Source organism: Aphelocoma coerulescens, chromosome 3 (genome assembly GCF_041296385.1).
Source record: "Aphelocoma coerulescens isolate FSJ_1873_10779 chromosome 3, UR_Acoe_1.0, whole genome shotgun sequence".
NCBI lineage: Eukaryota > Metazoa > Chordata > Aves > Passeriformes > Corvidae > Aphelocoma > Aphelocoma coerulescens.
The window spans coordinates 118,356,686-118,376,282 of record NC_091016.1 but is presented as its reverse complement, the minus strand read 5'-3'; the positions used below and the strand labels follow the sequence as shown (position 1 = coordinate 118,376,282).

The 19,597-nt window shown below is 43.4% G+C and overlaps 1 protein-coding gene across 13 annotated transcripts in view; it reads right to left on the bottom strand.

Moving 5' to 3' along the window:
- Window positions 1–3,143: 3,143 nt before the first annotated feature.
- The window catches only part of KLHL29 (kelch like family member 29), a 393,114-nt gene continuing 376,660 nt past the window's right edge, over window positions 3,144–19,597 (bottom strand). For all 13 annotated transcript variants that reach the window (XM_069011679.1, XM_069011680.1, XM_069011681.1 and 10 more), the window contains 2 exons: window positions 16,573–16,717; window positions 3,144–5,392 (listed from right to left, as the gene is read on the bottom strand). In XM_069011679.1, coding sequence (XP_068867780.1) covers window positions 5,209–5,392; window positions 16,573–16,717 — 329 coding nt within the window. In that variant the 3' untranslated portion in view covers window positions 3,144–5,208. The remainder of the gene's footprint in view (window positions 5,393–16,572; window positions 16,718–19,597) is intronic.

Below are 19,597 nucleotides of genomic sequence, written 5' to 3'. Positions count from 1 at the left end.
ACCAGGAAAAGGCATCAGAAACAGCTACCAAAATTCCAGTGGGCTTGGCAGTTTAGGTTTGCTTTGTGAGAGCTGATTATTGTTTCTGTGGTAGAGGGACAGTGATTCTGGTAGAGCATAAGGCTCAGGATACTCTTAGAGCATTTGGTGTGTCCCCTTGCCTGTTTAATTCCCTCATCCTTATTTGGATGCTGTCCACAAGCACAGGGACATTGAATTAGAAATTAGAGACTGCTTAAGTTCCCAAGATGTGGAGAGGAGTTGGCTCATTTCTACCTGTAAGAGTTATTTTTATTAACATGTATTGTTTTTAATGAGGTGAGAAGCTGATGCATCTGTAGGAGTTGTCACAGGTGAGCTTAGGTAGGTGTCTGCTCTTCAGCCACAAAAATGTGGGAAGAAGTCACTGATGCTGGACAACAGCAAAGGTTTGATACTGAATGTATTTTGCCAGTATGAATCTTGCTGTGTAGGATCTGGGGTACGTATGAACTCTAAAGGAAGAAAGAACGCTGCTCAAAACCAACATATTATGAAATTAAAAGCAGGAAGCCTTTCAAACTTTATACAGACCACCACTAATGAAAAATTCAGAGGCAGATACAGCTTGATGGCAGGACTGGAGCTTCCTTTTACCAGATAGTAACTGAGCCAAAACACTCAATTCTGCATGTAAAGCTGCTGCCGACTGAAGTAGAATTTGTTTAGATAAAGAAAATTGGAATTTATTACTCTGTAAGAAATCTGCTAGCTAAACAGGACTTCCTAAAAGTAGTGTGTGTTATCAAAAGAAAAAACACTGGTGACCAGCAAAGGGAGAGTTGTTTTTCACAGTAATCTGCCACTCTGGTTTTTGTTTCCAGGATTCCAGAGCTCAGCTGAGGAATCAGCAGCTCTTGCTCTCATGAATTCTAACCTCAGCGAGTGTTTAATGATGCCTCAAACAGCTTGGCTTTTCAGAGGAAAAAAGGTGTTTCTGTTCTGGTATTGCTGTCCAGCTTAATGTAATGAGTGATGGGAACACCATGCCCGGGATGCATCCATCTGCCTCCCTCCAGACTATTTTCTTTCTGGCTTTTTTTGCAGTCTAAAGTTATCAACCCAGAACACTTGCTGATGATGGGAACTTGCTGCTGCCTTCCTGTACATGCTGGCACCTCTACCTCAGCGGAAAGCATGCTTCAGCTCCTGTTTTTGAGCTGACTTAAAATGGGTAAGAAGGCATTAAGGGGTGAGCTTAAGGCTATGATCCAGTTTAAAAGGCTTGTATTAGCATGACAAGTTAAAAATGTCCAAGTAGATACAGAGTCAGTGTCTTCTTACAGACCTGGCACAGGTTGCAGCCTGCCAAGTCCTGACTGCCTATGCTGTGTGTAGTTTTACCCAATATTACATTACACTGTCACCTTTTTTCAGTGGGGATAGGGAAGCAGTGTGGTTCTGAGACCGTGCCCCTGCACTGGAAACAGCAGAGAAAAGCTTTGGGATCAGTTCCCTTTATTTCAGAGAAATACTTCACGAGAAGCCAGGAGGGTGGTTGAGTACCTGAATATGATTAAACATTTTTGTGCTGGTGGAGCCGGGCGGGAGCAGCTGCTCTCCTGGCTAATCCCTGCGGCTGCAGAACGCGGGTGCTCGTGCTGGTGATCAGTTTGTCTGGACCTCTCCAAGGGCAAGCTGGAGTGTACCCAACGCTCTTAATTAGCTGCTCCAGTTGCACTGTGCTAAGCTCAGCTTTAACACCTACCTGCAGTTAATTAAAAGATGGGGTTGCTGAGGTTTTATTAGTACAATGAGTTTGCCGCTAGATGAAACAAGGGGAGAAAGGGGGATGGCTTGTGTAAATTGTCATGGGTAGGTGATTCCCTGAACACAGTTAACAGCCCCATTTGGAGATCACTGTCCTTCCCAGGTGAGCCAGGGGAGAGTCACACCAGTGAACAAAAGAGTTTTTATCATCATTAGGCTGCTGAGCCAGCCTGTCCCCTGAATTTCTTAAAGCTTTTAAGAAGAAAAATCTCTGAGCAGATACGTACACATGATTCATTTGGCAAAAGCACTCAGCCAACTTCCCAGAGGGGAACTAAAATAATTTCCACATACAAGTAAAGTAAATAGTCTGTGTCTTGTTCATCCTACCAAGTATTATTGACTAGTGCTGAGTGAGAGATCCTTGCAGAGTCTTGATGAAAGGTTGGCAAGTCACCCCACTTGGTCTGGATTATTGCAGCATGGTTTTGTAATATTGAATTGCAAGGCTTTTAGTAATCTTCACAGGCTGTTCAACCTGAGCCACTAAGCCTAAACTAAAATGTTTAAAAACTGCAGTTCAGACTCTTAAATACTCTGTAAGAACCAGAGACAATTCCAATAAATGTTAGGCTCTTTCTGTTAATGTGCAGAACAGAAATTACCTCCTCAGATCTGGCTGAAACGTTCCACTGTGGTGGTATTTGAGACTAGTTATATTTGGCTCATCTTTGTTCCAGATCCAGTTTTACAACTACCAGATGATACCCTAATGAAACATCAAAGAAACCATGAACGGTTGCATGGAATTGCTCTCTGAATGATGTATCCAGTGAGTACAGAGCTCCCACACTGGATATGAAGGAATTTTGACCATAGGGCAAATGCAGCTTTCATCTTTTAGACATCGCAGCAGCAGTGCAGCACAAATTCTTACTTTCATTGAAAAAATAAAGTAAAAAAGCTGTTTATCAGTGTTTTGTTTTTTGTTTTTTTTTTTCAAGATAATTTCCTAAACTACCTTGAGCCTTTTTGTTCTTTACTTAATAGTACGTTTGGGAAAATAGATGAACAAGAAACATTCTTGCTGAATAAAATCTAAAATTACTTCTAAGAAAGTTTTTCTGAAATGAGAATGAAAGTACTTTGGAAGCTTCTGAGCATTTAAGTATTAGCAATAAATTTTTGGATTTGCAAGAGAAACTAGTTGGATGGAATGAATACATTTTTATCCCTGGCTGGGTTTGAAACATGAAGTCCCCATTTGTGCAGTGTTTTTTCTTGATCAGTCATGACAAAATTAATCCAATCTGGATACTGAATCTAGATCTATAAATATATTTATTATAATATAACAAGAACTTAACAGTAAACATAAACTATATACAATACCATTACAGATAACCCTGTTTTTAATATTATTCACAGAAATAGCCAGTTTTGTTCCAGTGTGAGAAATGAAGAAATAAGCTAAATTGGAAATGTCGAATGTGTTTCAGTCTTGTTGACAGGTAGCACCTCCTTTGGAGGTAGACACACACCAACACTAAAATTAGTCCTGCCTCAGGCAGTTAGAAACTTGTGCTCCAATCTTTAGGTTCACACTTGCACCCTGTTTGACATAAATACTTTAAATGACATACTAGTATATAATTTTGTTGTGCTTATTATTTTTCTTTTCTTTAAAGAATAAATAAAACAACTGCATAACAAAGGCTGGAACCTCACTGTCAAAATGAGAGGCTTGAGTCACCCTATAGCTTGACTCAGCTGACTCGAGCACATTTTCTTTTAATACTGCAAGATACAAATTTCTTTTTATTTTATAAATGATTATTAATAAAATAAGATGATTAGCTAACCATCTGTATTGATTTCCCCAAAGCTGTAGGCAGACCTCCCTCCATATAAAAAGGCTACTGTATTTGGTATGAAATTCAACTAGATATTGAATGCAAGATCTTACCCACACCCTGTACAGGACCCTCCTTCTTGAATTACAGCTATGGCATTTGGGATTTGAGTCTGCAAAGGCAAGTATGGCAACTTTTTTTCCTCTACTTGGAGGGAAATCAGACAATCCTTAGCTTGGGGTTACTTCCTACTGGTGAATTTTAAGATTCTTTCCCCTGCCCCCTCTATGTTACCCGGTCCATCTCCCATTTGTTCCTTTTATGTATAAATTTATAAAGAATTTCCACATCACAATGCTCTCTGGATAGACAATATTTTAATATATATAAAAATATAACCCCTGTGCTGTGCATATACTTACAACTCTACATAGTAATAATTTGAAGTCTCTTACACTGGGCTTAAGTCTATGCATTTTTCTACCATGGGCTTTAAATTTGTGTTTAAAATCTGTAAATAAGAAGTATAAGGCTTCCACACCTAGGGAAGGAACTTGAAAAATAAAGTAAAATAAAAAACTTCTCAGACTTTACATAGAAGATAGTGGCGTGTATCCCAACATAAGGAATTTTGGTTGAGAGCCAAAAATGAGTGCGTAGCCCCAGGAGGCATCTTCTGTGTTGGATGAACACGTGGCAAACCCACACTATGCTGTGCGTTTTACTGCGATTCCAGCCAGGAGTGAAGAGTGGGTTTATCAGGAGAATGCCTCTGGAATCCAAACTGTTTCCATTTTGCACTGTGGGAATCGAGCACTGCCAAGTGCATCAGCAGAAACCCAGAGGAAAAGGTTTAGAAGCCCCCCACCCCCACTGTGGGCACAGCCACACGTGTCCACATGAGAATCACTGGGAGCAGAAACTCATCCAGCCCAGCAGACCTTTTTTTTTTCATCATTTTACATGGAATTTATCACCAATGGCTGTTATTCTTCTCCCCAGTCCCCACCTCACCCTGCTTTTGGGCTCTTCTCTAGAGAACTGAAGGTTTTGTTTGCTCTGATGGAAGACTGACATCAACGTAAGCCATCTGTCACACAAGATTTCTCCCAGTCATTGGTATTGAAAAGCATGTATTAAAAACAAATGTAGGAATCAAAGTGGTAAGGACACTTTGACCTTTCAAACAGATTGATGCCTAAAGTGTAATAGTAAAACTAATCTGCATGGTTATTTTAAGAATCAAGCTTGAGCTCTAAAGTAAAATGCAGATTATTTTTTTCCTCTCCTCCCCAGCTTAAAAAATATGAGAAATTCTATTGCACCTGGGTTGACCAAAAGCCGATGTCCAGAACAAGTGCCACTATAACATCTAGTGACACCCTTGCATTATTAAGTTACAATATCTTACATAGCACGGAGCTCTCTGCTCCTTGTTCACCAAAAGGTGAGGATGATTTTTCTACATTCAATGTAGACACTATTCAAGACTTTAGAGCAATATGTTCACTGGCTGGCTTTGCTGCTTTTGTTCCTTTGATAATTGTATTCCTCTTGCCTGCTTTCAACAGGTACAAACAGGTCTCCATCCAACTCCTGGGGAACATCAGCCACTCTGAATGTACTTCTTGATTGCTACGCAGCCGTGTCGGAAAACGGGGCAGGGCATATTTGGTAGAAGTGTCCACGTATTTGTTTTAGGGTCATAGGCTTCCATGTTTCCCAGGGCAGGTCCTTCGCTGCTGACGATCCCACCAGTGGCATAGATTTTTCCATCCAGAACCACAGCACTGTGTTTTTAAAAAAAAAAGTTAGTTTCAGTTAGTTGTCTTACTGAACAATTTTCTTTTTAGGCTTAAAACAAACCTGATCTTTTGTAACAAGGGGTAAACAATGAATACACCTTTTGTTCCTATCTGTATAAAGCTGTGTGGGCCCTTCTCTTCCCTCTCCCTTTCTCTCCCCAAAATTAATCCTTTTTGTGTTCCTGCCAGGTAGGTAACTTGTCTCTAATGTAAACAACAGATGAAAGTCCAAGTAAGATGTTTCTCCAGCCCACACATGGGATCTGCAGCAAAACCAGCAGGGTGGTGTGTCCCTGTAATACTTTGCGCATGAAAAACCAATCCAAGCAATTTGAGTTTCCCACCACCTCAGCTGGAATAAGCTCTTGCTTCAAGTTACTCCTTTAATTGTCAATGGATGCTGCAAAATGGTCCAGGGTAAAAACCTTCAAAATATGTTCTGTTGCTTCAGCCTTTTCTGTGGTTATGCCTTGGCATGGGGGCCTGGAGGTCCTGCTGACTTTGTTGTCCATGTTCCCAGAGTTGTCCATGGGAAAGTGGATCTGGGGCACACAGATCTGAGAGTTGGGGCTGTGCAGCTGAGGGAATGGCTGCAGACAAGAGACCTTACTGCTTCCTTAAAGTGAAAGTGTTTGACTTCAGGTATCTCTTGTAAATCAAGAATCATGGGGCTGGGCTAATCCCATGGTCCATAGGCTCCTGTAAGAGGGAAGTTGCAGAGGTAAGGAAGGTATTTGAAAGAAAAATTGCCCCTCAGCCTCATCTCTTCCTCTTCCTTCCACTTTACACCTTGGCCTCTCCAGCAGTCGTGCACAGGGCAGGACACTGCTTTGGGCTGAAGAAGATGGGGCTGGGCTCCCACGAGTGCATTTGGAAATGGCAGAGCATGGCAGAGGCATCTGGGTGGGAAAAGCCAAAGAAGGCTGCCATGTGCCCCATGCTGCCTTCCCACTTGATTTAAAAGATGTTCTTAAGCTGGATGGGGTTGGCTGTGGCTTTTCTGGTGGCTAGGTCTGTTCTGAGAGCAGCTGGTGAATAATTGTGTTGGGAAGGGAAATGGAGACTTGGAGAGTATGTACCTGCCAAAGGATAGCAGGGAGAAAAGGAGGGAGGGGAAGATGAGAAATTAATTGCAACCAAGAAGGTGGCCTAGATCTAACAAGGTGAAGTGTAGTGCTCCTCTAGGCTTGGTAAAAGCAAAGTAATTTCATATGGCTAATTTTGAAGTAGGGGGAAGAGGAAAGATAAAAAATGATAAAGGCAAAAGCCAGAGAGCGCTGGAAGACACAGGATGAACTGAGACTAAAATGGCACCAACAAAGCCACGTGCTTCTGAAGAACACAAGGCTCTGATGTCCTTGTGGAGAAGCAGAGCCTGAGGTTAAAAATAAACTCACAATGACAACAGTGAGGACTCAAATAAGCCTAGTCCCTGGGTACTGCCAGGAAATAGGAAATAATGAGAATCTTGTCAAAATAACTGTTAATCTGAAGGGAGGAGGAAGGAGAGAGAGAGACTTGAAACACTTGATTAGAGCCTATCCACAAATCAGCAGGGCTGGATGATGCATAGCCCAGGGTCCTGAGGGAGTTTGCTAATGAACTTACTGAACCACGGGTAATTATTTTTCAAACGTCAGGGAGAAATGGGGAAGAATAAGGACTTGAGTAAAGCAAGTGTCATCCTGAAAGGTGGCTTTGAAAGAGAAGGAGCCCACCTCCAAAGGAGCCACAGCTGGTGGCGGAGAGGCACTGCCTGGCAGGAACTCCTGCCAAGGTTCAGTCCCTATGCCAGGAGAAGGCAGAGGTGGCAGGACCGGCCAACCCAGTAAATCAGACAAATGTGCAAATTAAACCACAGTTTCGGACTCAGGATATTTGCTGAGGGGTGGGAGATCCATATCTGGACAGGAACAAGTTACTATTTAGGCAGGCTGGGAATTACAGCTTGCAAAATCTGGCCTGAGGAGAGGAGGGGGAAGGATTGTCCTACCCCAGGCTCCTGATGTGGTGGAGGGGCTGCTGAAAGGAGCAGTTGAGAGATGAGGCCCTGGGGCAGTGGTTGCTGGTTTTGTTTCACTTTTTTTTTTTATCCCCTTGATTGTGAAGTTGAAGAAGATGGAAGCTTCTTTGTTTGGGATATGGTTTGGGATGTGGAAGAGGGTCCAGTGTCAGAAATGGACTGTGGTACGAAGCAGCTCTGCTGCCTTGGTTCTCTAATGAAATGCTGATTACTAATTAAAACAGCCCTCCTACAGAATGCTTCATGCAAAAAAGAAATAAAAATTAAATGGGTTAATTTATCAATTTTTTTGGGTTAAGTGGGAAAAATGAAACAAACTCCAAAAGATCCCCAAGAAAGATCTGTCTTCAGAACTATCAATAATGGGCAACTGAAACAAATATTAATATGGAGCACAGAGCCTGGGGCTGGTTCCATCAGTGCTGATGATCAAGGTCTGCTGCCCATGAATGGCTCTAGTTTTAATCTACTGGTGTGGACAGGCTGGTGTAGATGGCAGCACCTCACACCAATACAGAGAGGGTCCCAGTCCTCAGTCACCACTGACATATGGACCTGGTCTACCACTCACTGCTCATTAACCAGTGAAATTCCTCTGCATGGAGCTTTTGATCTGGATGGGAAGAATGGAATGACCAGAGGGAAGACTCTACAGGTGACCATGGGAACAGGAGCCAAGCAGCCACCAGCCCTTCCTTGCTGGCTCTGCTGCACAGCTGAAACCCGGCCTTAAGTGCCGGTATTCCCTTGGGCATCTCACGTTAGGTCTCTAAACAGGGACATGGGTACTTTACAAATTCTTGTGTCACATCTTAGCCACCCACATTCCTTCTAGTGAAATCTTTTCTGTGGCATGTTTAGTAGGAACTACTCTGAGCCAGAGCTGCTGCCACCACAGAGCAGCTGAGCAGCCAAGGAAACTTTCCCAAAATGATCTGGGTCTGGGCTCCTCCCCAGCCCATGCTCTGGATTTGGGGTTACAGTGAGTGGGCAAGTGCTGCCCTTATTCTCTGGAACCTGGGCTACAGCCCTGGAAAGAATTCCTGCCCAGCACCTGGGACAAGCAGCTCAATCCTGTACCTTCCCATCATGGTGCTAATACAGTGTGGAAGAAATGGATGCTGAATTCCACCCTCTGGAAGACTATGAATTTTAAATGGTGATTAGAGCAGCTTCTGCTCCCTCCGTATGCAATTCCCGTAGATAAGGCTGGCATAATGCTTAGCTTGTGAGTCATGCCTGAGGTTAAGCAAAGCAGTGAGCTGCTCCTGCCATGAAGAAGTAGGCAGTTCTGAGCACACAGTGGGTACTTAAATGTGCAGGGGACTTTGGAGACATTCAGGCATCTCTGGGGCTAAAGTGGCAGGTAGGTGCTTAAGATAATTAGGAATTTAATCCTAGATTGCTGCTACTTTGCAGTATTAGGACAATCATCACTAATTTCTGGGACCTTAGGGAATAGAAAACTCAAGTGGGTTCTAAAACCTTCAGAAAAGTGAGTGGAAAGGCGTATGCTCATTGCTCTTTCTTCATTACTGTGACAATATTTCGTTTCTCCCCTCCCTTCCATTCCATCAGCTGTAAAAACATCGTTACCAAGGCTGACATACAAAGAAAGAATTACAATAATTAGGATACAAGTTTATTGCTTGGTGCCATTAATCCTGAGAGATAAAATGATTACAGGCTGTCAGAGCCTGGGAAGGAAGGAAGGAAGCTCTGTGGCACAGAGCCTTGCTGCAGGGACACAAACCCTCTGGTGGTTTTGGGGCAGTGACTTCCTTGGCTGTGGAGCAGCCAGACCTCCACCTCTCCAGCAGAATGCCCAGGGTGAAGGTTATGGGTATCCAAACCCAGATCACTTCAGCCACTCCTTCCAAAAATCTTAGTTTCAGCAAATTATCACCGTGCAGACTAACGAATGACCCAGCTCTCTACTCTGCAGGTAATTACTGCTGCTCACTAGAGAGGCTTCTCCTGTCCTGTGACTGATTCTGCTGAGGTGCCTGGGCATCCTTCATTTCCTGAATGCTCAGTGTCAAAAGGTCATGCTGTGACTGTCCCGACACTGCCACAGGTCATCTGATCCATCTGCTGGCCTCCACGAAGCTCTGGATCACGCTCCCAGGAAAATCCCAATGAGGCTCAGGTGTGCCAAGGGCTGGTGGGGACCTGGCTGTCCATGACTGGTGTGCTTGTGCAATCTAAACACCCTTTGCCTCTCTTCCCTGCCTATCCACCTCTCACTCCTTGCCCAGTCTGAGCAAATGGCAGAAAAGGTCCCTCTCTGACAGCTGCCTGTTAAAAGACTTGATGGACAAACTGAATCACTGAACCAAAAAATGATGGAATAGCCCAGGCAGGAGGGGACCTTGGAAGATCATCTATGTGGTCCAACCTTTTGTGGGAAAGGGACACTAGATGATATTATCTTGCATCCTGTCCAGTCACACCTTGAAAACCTCTAGCCCTTTGATCATCTTCACGACCCTCCTCTGGACCCCCTCCAGTCTGTCTGTGTCTTTTTTGAACTGTGGGAACCAGAAGTGCTGCCTGACAAGAGCTGAGTACAGTGGGAAGATGAAAGTCTCCTGATGGGCAGTAAGCTTTGGAAGTGGAGGAATTCACTGTCTTTTTTTCTGTATGTTTGAGAGGTGAATGCCTGGGTGCTCTTGCTCCAGCACTTCCCTCTTCCAGTGATATATTGGACATAACATCAAGCAGTGGGACTACAAGGAATGTTTGTTTTATTATTGCTCAGTCCTAAGGATCACATCAGCCTCATCAGGAAATGTTAAAAAATAATTTTAAAAATTTCTGTCTTGTAACTCTCAGGGTTGCAAAAGATTTGAAACAGGTGAATTAGTGTATTGTTTTGACTGACTGAAACTTAGTATCTTCTGAGGCCTCAAACAATGCTCTTCTCTCTGCTTACTCTTGGCTATGCATGCACAAGCACACACTCATTTATTTGGAGCAGTTCCACAAACATTATTGAGTATTATCAGTTAGGTTGACACAGGATCTGCTTAAAAGAAGAAAAAAATATCCCTGCATTTATTAGTGAGTGAATTTTCTTCCTGCCCTAAGACTTCAGGAGGGCTTTACTGGAGGTGGAACTGAATTATGCTAGTGGGATTCTTGGGGTTGTCCTGTGCAGGGACAGGAGTTGGACTTGATGATCCTTGTGCATCCCTTCCAGCTCAGGATATTGTGTGATTCCAGGATGCTCATTGACTGGATGGAGTTGGCTTTAGGACCAGGGAAGCCTCCAGGGTCCCAGCCCCTGCAGGCTGCGGCTCTGGGCAGTGCCAGGCAGAGCTGCAAGTGCCCCTTAAGCTTTCTTTTAAACCAGGGACCTTTCTGAGACACTTGCATGGTAGTTTGTGGTGCTGGAGAAAAAGGCATTGCTGGCACTGTGTCCGTGGGTGGTGGTAGTCAAGGAGCCAAGGCTCTGTCCCCTGTTTGGTGGCAGTGCTGACAGCCCCCGGCGCCGAGAGCGGCCGCACTGGCAGCCAGGTTATGTCAGAGGAGGCTCGAGCTCGGGTGGCCGTGTCATGCTGCCAGAAGTGTCATCTTTACAATGAGATGGATAAATGAGGGTCCAGATTAGTCATGGTCAATTAGGAGGATATCATGCTCCTTCTTGGAGCAGGATTATTAGTGTGGGTATTTTGGCCAAGCTCCAGTTATATTCTCCCCTGCTCTGCGAGCACTTTCCCTTGCTAATGATCCAAAACCATCATGTGGCATCGTTACTTGTGGCTGAAAACCAGCAGTATTTTACTCCAAAGTCCACAGCACATCAGTAATGGCCTGAGTGCTCTGTCTATATTGTTATGCTTTAATGCCCACCACAATCCTTCATGTCATCAGCTCCTACAGAAGTTATTGCCAGTAGTCTGGTGCAGCAGTTCTCACTGCTATCTGTGGAGGATGGCCCCACACCTATGTCTCCTTCCAGATATGCTGGAAGATTTTGGTTTTACCTGCTGGACTACAAACACCTCCAGGTGCAAATGCTGCTGGCTGAACACACCAACCTTCCTGTCTGTAGGCTTGGGAAGCACATGGCCAACTCCTTTCAGTGCCTGGAGTTGTCATGAACTTTGCAAGGACGAAGTGAGCCAGCCTGGGGAGGCGGTAGCTGGTGTTGTAGGTCAGCAACACCTGGCAGGTCAGCACAGGAGACACCATGCTTTGCTGTTCAAGAACAAGGCCTTACTTGAAAAGAAGAGGCAGGGGGAGGTGGGGGGGAAGGGGGGGATAAAATAATCCCCAAACTGACCCTGGTTTTGTGCTGTTCAGCTTGAGTCAAAGTTTTATTAAAGATTTCCATTCAGCAGAACCATCTAATAAATCTTACTGGTTAGCAGTCATGGGAGGAGGAAGAAAATGCTTTTCTGGTGTCTGTTGGGAATTGCTGGTACTAAATTAGCTTCTCTGGAATTATTGCTGGCACCACCATGCTGCCGCTGTTGCCCCGTGGAGGCTCTCTGCAGCACAAGCCTGTTTGCACGCTGCCTGCATCCTAAGCAAGCAGAATATGGAATTTTTAATCATGCACAGGAATGCATTTGGTATTCTTTTCACTTGTGGAAAAATAAACCCTTGAAGGGCACAGCAGGAAGGGAGAACTCCTGCCTGCAAAGGGAGGCCTGGCCACACTGAAAGGGAGGGATATCTGCAAGTCTTTTTGGAGGGAGGTGTCTGGCAGAGCGAGGTGGGATCATCTCATCCTGGCTTTTCCTTCCCATTGGCTGCTGCTCACCATCTCAAGATCCTGCAAATGAATAGGGGCTGCCAAACTGAGATGGGGTGTGTGTGGCAAAAAGCTCACACTTGCCTGATGTTTTGGAAATGTCAAGTATTTCCCTCTCCTGTTGTGTGGAAGGTGTTTAACCTCTTAGTGAATTTTAAAACATTTCAGGCCTATTATAGCTCTTTTTTCATTCAGCACCATCTTTCAAAGGGTTAATTCTACATGAGCATGAATTTCTTATTGACTTCCATCAGGCTGGGCTTATCTGAAAATGGTCCTCAATTTGCTGTTCTGTTGATTGTGAGCTGGAGACCCAAACCATTTATTTTTCATTTTTCATTAAAAGTAATTTAACTTGATATTAAAACCATTTGAACGGACCTTTAATTTTTCACAGGCAGGGAATGTCACACACATTTCTTTTCCCTCTGCTTGAGGCTATCATGCTCCCTCATCACTAACATGTAGAAACAAAGCAGATAAAAATAAAAGTGATGCGGTCAAGATTTTTCCCAGCAAATTCAGTATCGAGTGATTCCTGGTGAGAGGAGATCAATAGCATGCAGTTAATTTTTAAGTTGTTTATGTTGCTGCTTTTAAACCATGTTTTTTGTGATCCATGCTAATGAGTAGAATGAGGAATTTATAGATTCACAGGCTAAGGTCAGAAGGGACCTCTGTGCTTAGTTAATCTGAGCTTGTGTATACGCAGGCCATGGACATTTCCCCAGGCAGCATCTCTCCTGGAAACGTATCTAATCTCCTCTTAAAAACAGCGAGTGTTGGTGAGTTCACCCCCTCCCTTGCTGCTTCTCTGTTTAATTATCCTTGCTGTTGGGAAAGTGCTTCACTTTGAGGCCAAGATGCGTAACTTGACTTTCCAGCCCTTGTAACCTGCTACGCCTTTGTCTGCAAGACTGAAAGCTTCTCCATTTGCTCCCAGTGATCAAGTCACCTCTCAGCCTTTTTTTGATAAACTCCTTAAGTTTCATGTCAAAGGTTTGATTTGCAATCTGGGGTCATTTTGGCAGCTTCCCTTTGAACTTCTGCTGCTATTTCCACATGTTGATGCAGGACCCAGGACCTGCACTCGTCTCTCCAGCACTGTATGTGGCAGCACTTGCTCTCCCCAGCTTCAGCTTGTTTTCATTTTGGTGTTAGGGCTCATTTTATATCTCCAATATTGCACTGACCTTTGATCCAGAGCACTCTGATGCGAGCTCATGTTGTGCTGCTCTGAGTGATCTCCTTTATGTCCTCCTCTGGGAGCCTGGCTTTCCAAGGGAGCAGGGCTAAGAGCGTGCTTCCTCCATGTCTTACTTTGTATTTAAAATACCACTGCTAGCTTGAGACAGTTCAACTCAGATATTCAGGTAACTGCTAAAATAGCTCCTTCTGTAATATTTTGTACCCAGAAAGTGTTATGCCACCTGCAGCCTTTATCAGGAGAGATTTTCTATTACCTGGATTATTGGTAGATGTATTAAATTGCATTGAAGAAGAAGAAATGCTTGCTACCAGTGGCCTTGCTCAATGATATCTTCTCATTAACAACTACATTTTGAGATCTGTCAGTGAAGCAGATTCAATCTCTCTGCTGTGTGCCTTGTTAATTCCATATAATGCCAGCCAAATACCTTGGAGAAATTGCAGTATATTACAGCGTCACAGTTGTCTTTAGCAGCCAGGCGTGTTCTATTACAAACCAAAACAAAGAACCAGGCTTCCCAACACCTTTGGTGAACTTAGCAGTGTCAGGTTTATGGTTGGATTCAAGGACCCCAAAGGTCTTTTCAAACCTAAATGATTCTGTGACAACAGGCTGGTTTAACAAGCCTCATTTTCCAGAAAAGTGCATTGATTGATGCTCATTATTTTATTAGCATCTAGTTATTTGTTGATGAAATCCCAAATTAACCACTCTGGTATTTTGCAGAGGACCAACATGAGGCTAAGTGAGACCACTTAGCTTGATGCTGGTACTTTGCAAAATTAATTGCTGCACTGAAATTCTCCTTTTCACCTTTTCAAAATATGGAAATACTTTGCCAGTGCCCTGATCCATCCTCAACTTGAAAAGTTATTAAAAATCAACATTAGTGGTTCAATCAGCTTCTCAATGAAATCTCTAAAGACACCTGTGTCTAAGACAGCTGGGTTGCTGGATCTGAGAATATAATTTCAGGGTTCCCATCTTTCCTTGCTGCCAACAGTGACTGTTTTTGGTCCCTTACAGCAGAACACGGAACTGAACCTCCTTGTTCCCCTCCAAGTACTGATGAGAAACACCCACCCCATCGGTCTGTATTTTACTTTGCTACCTCATCAGTCTCATCAGCAGTGGTTTTATAACTGATTAAAATTACAAATCTGATCCCCAAAGATTTAAAGTGCCTTTCTTTTTACCCCTATTAGCCCTCAGCACTGGTTCCCTCAGCCTCCTTGTAGCAGCAGCAGGTTTTTTAACTTATTTGTAACTGCTGAGCCCCCATCTTTCCTATTTCCATACATTCTGCTTTATTTAGGTTTTGTCACAGGCTTTAGATGTCCTTTAGGCTGAAATATTTTTCCTTGACTGTTTCCCAGGACATTCAAGAATCTTTGAAATGGTGCCTTTTTTGCTTCCAATTATATCTACTTTTTTTTTGGTGACCATTTATAAATGTAGGTTTCCTGTCCACTGTTGCTTTAGGCATTAGAAAAAAATCTAAAAGCTTGAATTTACTTTTTACAGACAGATGGCAAATTCTACTTAAACAAAGCCAGTTTATTATGGCCTAAGCACTAGGGAATATTTAGGTCACCAGTTCACTTTCCTTGGTCCTTCTGTTCTGCAGGGTGCAGAGCAAAGCATCCCTTCATGTTAGAAACCCTGGGAAGTTTTCAGGTGAGGTGCTCAGCCAGCAGCTGAAATCAGCCATGCAATTTCTCTTGTATATTTACCAGATGTTTGTTACTTTTTTCAAACCCAAGATGTTCAAAGAGCAGCTCATCCCTCGCTATGATGGATGGGAAGATGCAGGAACGTATCAAATGTCCAAGTTCCTGATGTTTCATTTTACTTCTTAGGGCTCTGATCCTGAGCGGTATTGTACCTGTTATTTCTGGTTTTCAGGAGAAAAATATCATTATATGCTGCCTGAGCATGGCACTCCTCATCCTGCTTCCTAGAGTGGAGGGACTGGGAGGATGTGTCCTTAGAGCAGGGGAACAGGGCAGAAGCCACTGGGATGGAGCTGATGCTCTGACCCCTTTGCTTACAGCAGTATCAGCTCCAGCAGCCAAGAGAGGGCGCCCCTTAAATTAATAAAAGGAAGGGAAAAAAGGTGGAAACGAGAAAAAAACAGCAAAAAGAGAAAAACTGAGCATGATTTCTTAAAAGGCATTTTCTCATCTGCATCGAAGTGAAAGGCTAAATCCAAGTTAAAACATGGAGGTGTTTTCCAACTGTAGCATGGGGGCCAGGGACACCCCTGGAGCAAGGTGCAGTTGGCTGAATATTTGGAAGATGTGGGGCTGCTGTGGGCCCTGCTGCTGCCCCATTGCTGCTCTTCCTCCCTCCCCAGCCAGGGTTTTGTCAGGACATTGTCTGGCACATCGCCTCTGCCCTGGCTTGGCTCAGTGCCTCAGGATGCTGCTGCATCAGACATGGATAACAAACCCTCACCTGGTGCCTGTGGCAGTGTCTGGAGACCAGCAGTGGCTTTTCCAGGGAAATCAACAGCTCAGCTCTTCCCCAGCATGGAAATCTGCTCTGTGAAGGGCTGGCTGTGCACAGCCCAAAACAAGCCCGTCTTTCAGTAGCAGCCATGTAAAACTATTTAAAAGGACTTTAAGTGCTGCCAGTACCTGCAATGGCTGCCAAGTTTTATTTTTGTCAGACAATTTGTGAAATTTGTTCAACTTGTGACCACGATCAGGGAAGCGAGCCCGAAAAGCAATCAAAAGCACCTAATAAATAATAGTAATTAATATCGGTGTGTGGTGCTTACTCAGTATTCTTTTTCATTCAGGGATCTTTTAGCTGGTTAGCAAAAACATGTTCCACATTATGGTGGTCTCTCCTACAGAGGGTATTTATCATCCTGTAGTTGCACATGGCAAACTGAGGAGAACAGCATTCCTGTAATCACTGGAGGAGCCCAACACACATCCCTCCCCGTGATCCATCGTGCCTGAACGTGAGGAGACATGTGAGCCACAACAGACTGCTGAATGTACACTTTGGGAAATGCTGTGTGCCTGAACACGTACAGAAAAGAGAGGAAAAACCCCAAATGGTTCACACCTCCCTTCCCCTCTCCCCTTCACTTGTAGTAGCTTATTTATCAACAGAAAATGTTAAGGCACCGGTAATTCCATTTTAATGGTTTTTCTCACCTGCAGAACTGCCTGGAGTGGTTCATGTTGGGACCTGCTTTAATATTGCCTTTCTCTGGGTCATAGATGGTGGTTGCTCGTGCATAAGCTCCTCCAAGAATAAAGATGAACCCATTGAGAGTGACTGCAGGAGCATATTTGTTATCTGTCAATGGAAAGCAACACTGAGATCAGTTTTAGGCTCAGGTTTGGAGACTGTTTTTTTATTTATACATTCCCCTTATTTATAGATAAGTCACGTTTCTCTAAACCTCCAAGGCTAGGGAAGAAAAATGAGGAAACCTTTCCTGGTTTTGTTCTCCTCTCTCCAAGTTCTCAAAGGCACTTCTAAAGTTCATCACTTCTTCATCCCCCAATGGGATGGAGTCACCATGAAAGTTCCACAGTTACATATGAAGTTAAGATGTCAAATTGGTTCAGAATTTTGAATTGCTGCAAGTTTTAGCTCAGATGCTTCCCATGTCTGTGCAGCAGCTAAATACAGCAGAAACCCACAGCACAGAGACCCCCCCAAATAATATCCAGTAATTGATACTCTTTTATATTGTGCTTTTGCTTGTGGGAAGGTCACCCACACATATCCAGAAGATCTTGTGAGACCTGATTTCTTTTTCACCTTTATCTGTCTCATAAATTCACTTGCATTTTTATTTTCAGATGTGTGTGTATCTCCAAGCAGTCCTGTAATTTAGCAACAAACTGTGTGAGGTTGGGAGTTTGAAATTAAGCAACTCTCTCATCCTGAGTCAAGTTCAATCAGATTTTCTGAGGACGCTTTAAAATTCTTGTTAGCTGCGGCAATATTAGAAATATTAGTAAAACTAATCATAAATTATTGAATAAAATAATTCTAATCTAATTAGTTGGCTTGTCCCTTATGCTGCTAGCACACCATATGCACATTATTAAATATGAGCCAGTTGGGCTGAAATTTCTCATGATGATGTCTGTCTTGATGAGATACAGTTTTTTTAATCAACATTTCTGCAAAACCAATCAGCAGTGTCTAGGAACAAAAGATGGGAAAATGCGTTGCTTTGAGTTAAAATAAGCCTTACAAGCAGTTCTCTAAGAAGCACGAGCCTCAGCCCTTTGGCTTAGCCCTTTGGGGTGTGATGTTTCCTGGGAGGCCGTCCTGGGGTCAGGAGAAACATAAAAATTCTCTACTCACAGCTGTAAGTTAAAGCCTTTCCAAAATCTGCATTTTCATATGCTCAGGAAAGGTTGATCCCCCTGCATCTCCAACAGGGAATCAGACTGGACACAGTCCTGCTGGTTTCAAGCCCCTGCAACCTCCTCCAAAGTGGACCCGGGGGCAGAAGCTGGAGAGGAGGTGCGATACCATCTTCACTGTGCTCTTACATCTCTGATAACAGCCTCTGCATAACACTGAAGGGGTTAGTATATTCCTCCCACATCTACAGCATTATGACTGTGTCCTTTTAGGAACACAGAAAAGGATGGGCTTAAACCAGATGCGGCAGCTTTATTTTGGGATTTGCTTACCTCTTGCATGATGTGTTGTAACGCTGAGGTTCTTGTAAAACTACCTTATTCCATTAAATATTTAATAGAGACTGAGTTTGACAGGAGTAAAGCAAAAGCTGATGAACATCTCCAGAAGAGAGATAATCTCCTTAATTGACGTTTGAACTGGTAAAACTAGAATGAAAGGAATGGTTTTGTGCTGTCTGCTTCTGTCCCAGCATGGCCATGGGGTAGTCTGGCTCAGTTCATCCCAGTCCATGCTGGCACGTGCCTAGGGGGACCTACAGGGATGCAGCAGCCAGCAGGAAAACAGACAGAACCCATGTGATGGGTTAAAGTTGAGCTCCTACTACGCTGAGTATCTACAGGCATATGTCAAAAAACACGGCTGTATTAGGAAAATGTCACTGATCCTTGGGAACAGATGGGAAGAAACTAATTCATCCAGAAAATAGAACAAGGAGTATTCAGTTTCTTCACGGTGCCACTAAGCCACTATAATTCATCAGAAAGGCTTATCTGTCCTAACAACCCGGCTCGCATCCCTTTCCAAATCAGACTTGCATATGTGACATTTTTTCCACTTAAGACACTCATCAGAAATTTTCCATATTTAATTTCCATATTTAATTGTCACTTCTTCTTGGGTTTTTTTCTCCGACTAGCACAGTTTTGTAGAGATTGAAACTCTTGCACTAAAAAAACCCCCTCAGCTCCCAAATCTCACAGGGAAATTATTTGGGGCTCCCTCACGGCAGAAACAGTGACTTCTCAGGGGACTGAATCACTGACTTAACATTTCTTTTTGTTAAAGAATGAGAGGGAAACCCCTTGGGTATTTTTATAGTGACTTTTTTTCCTTTTTGAATAGGCAGACAGTCTGATATTCTTTTTCTTCCTATTTTAAGAGGTAATAGTGTTTGAGTCTTATCAGTTTTTTAATACATCTCCTATCTGTTGTCTTTTTACTGCTTTTGTCTTTAGCTATAATTTCACAAATTGGTATCAAGTAAGTCTGAGACAGAGAAACAGAAAAAAACTTCGCTGCTTCTTTCAGGAAGGGAGAAGTTCACAGAAGTCTCTTGTTCCTGATGAAGATATGGCAAAAAGACATGAGGGACACCCTTCCAGAGAGGAGGGTAGAGAGGTAGAGAGCAAACAGTGGATTTTATTTTTTTTTGTTACCATGGGGACAGAAACTGTTCATAGACACCAGGATTTTGGGAACATCAAGTCATCATTCCTGATACTTAGGTGTGGATGACTACCTTCAATCTTTAACCTTACTTCATCCCAGGTGCAACCCACACGATTCCTGTGGTGTTGTCTTTTTCAGGGCTTCATATTCTCATGCAAACTCTCAGGAGTCTCCAATTTCTGTCACTGTTTGAAATCCTTAACATGGTCACAGTGCAAGGCAGCTAGTGGGGAGCCTAATTTTGCAAAAGCATGTTCTGGTTTTTCATCAATGTGCAGCAAGAGGTGGACAATGCTACTGGGCATGAACATGAGCTCCTACATGTCAGAGGCTTCCGTG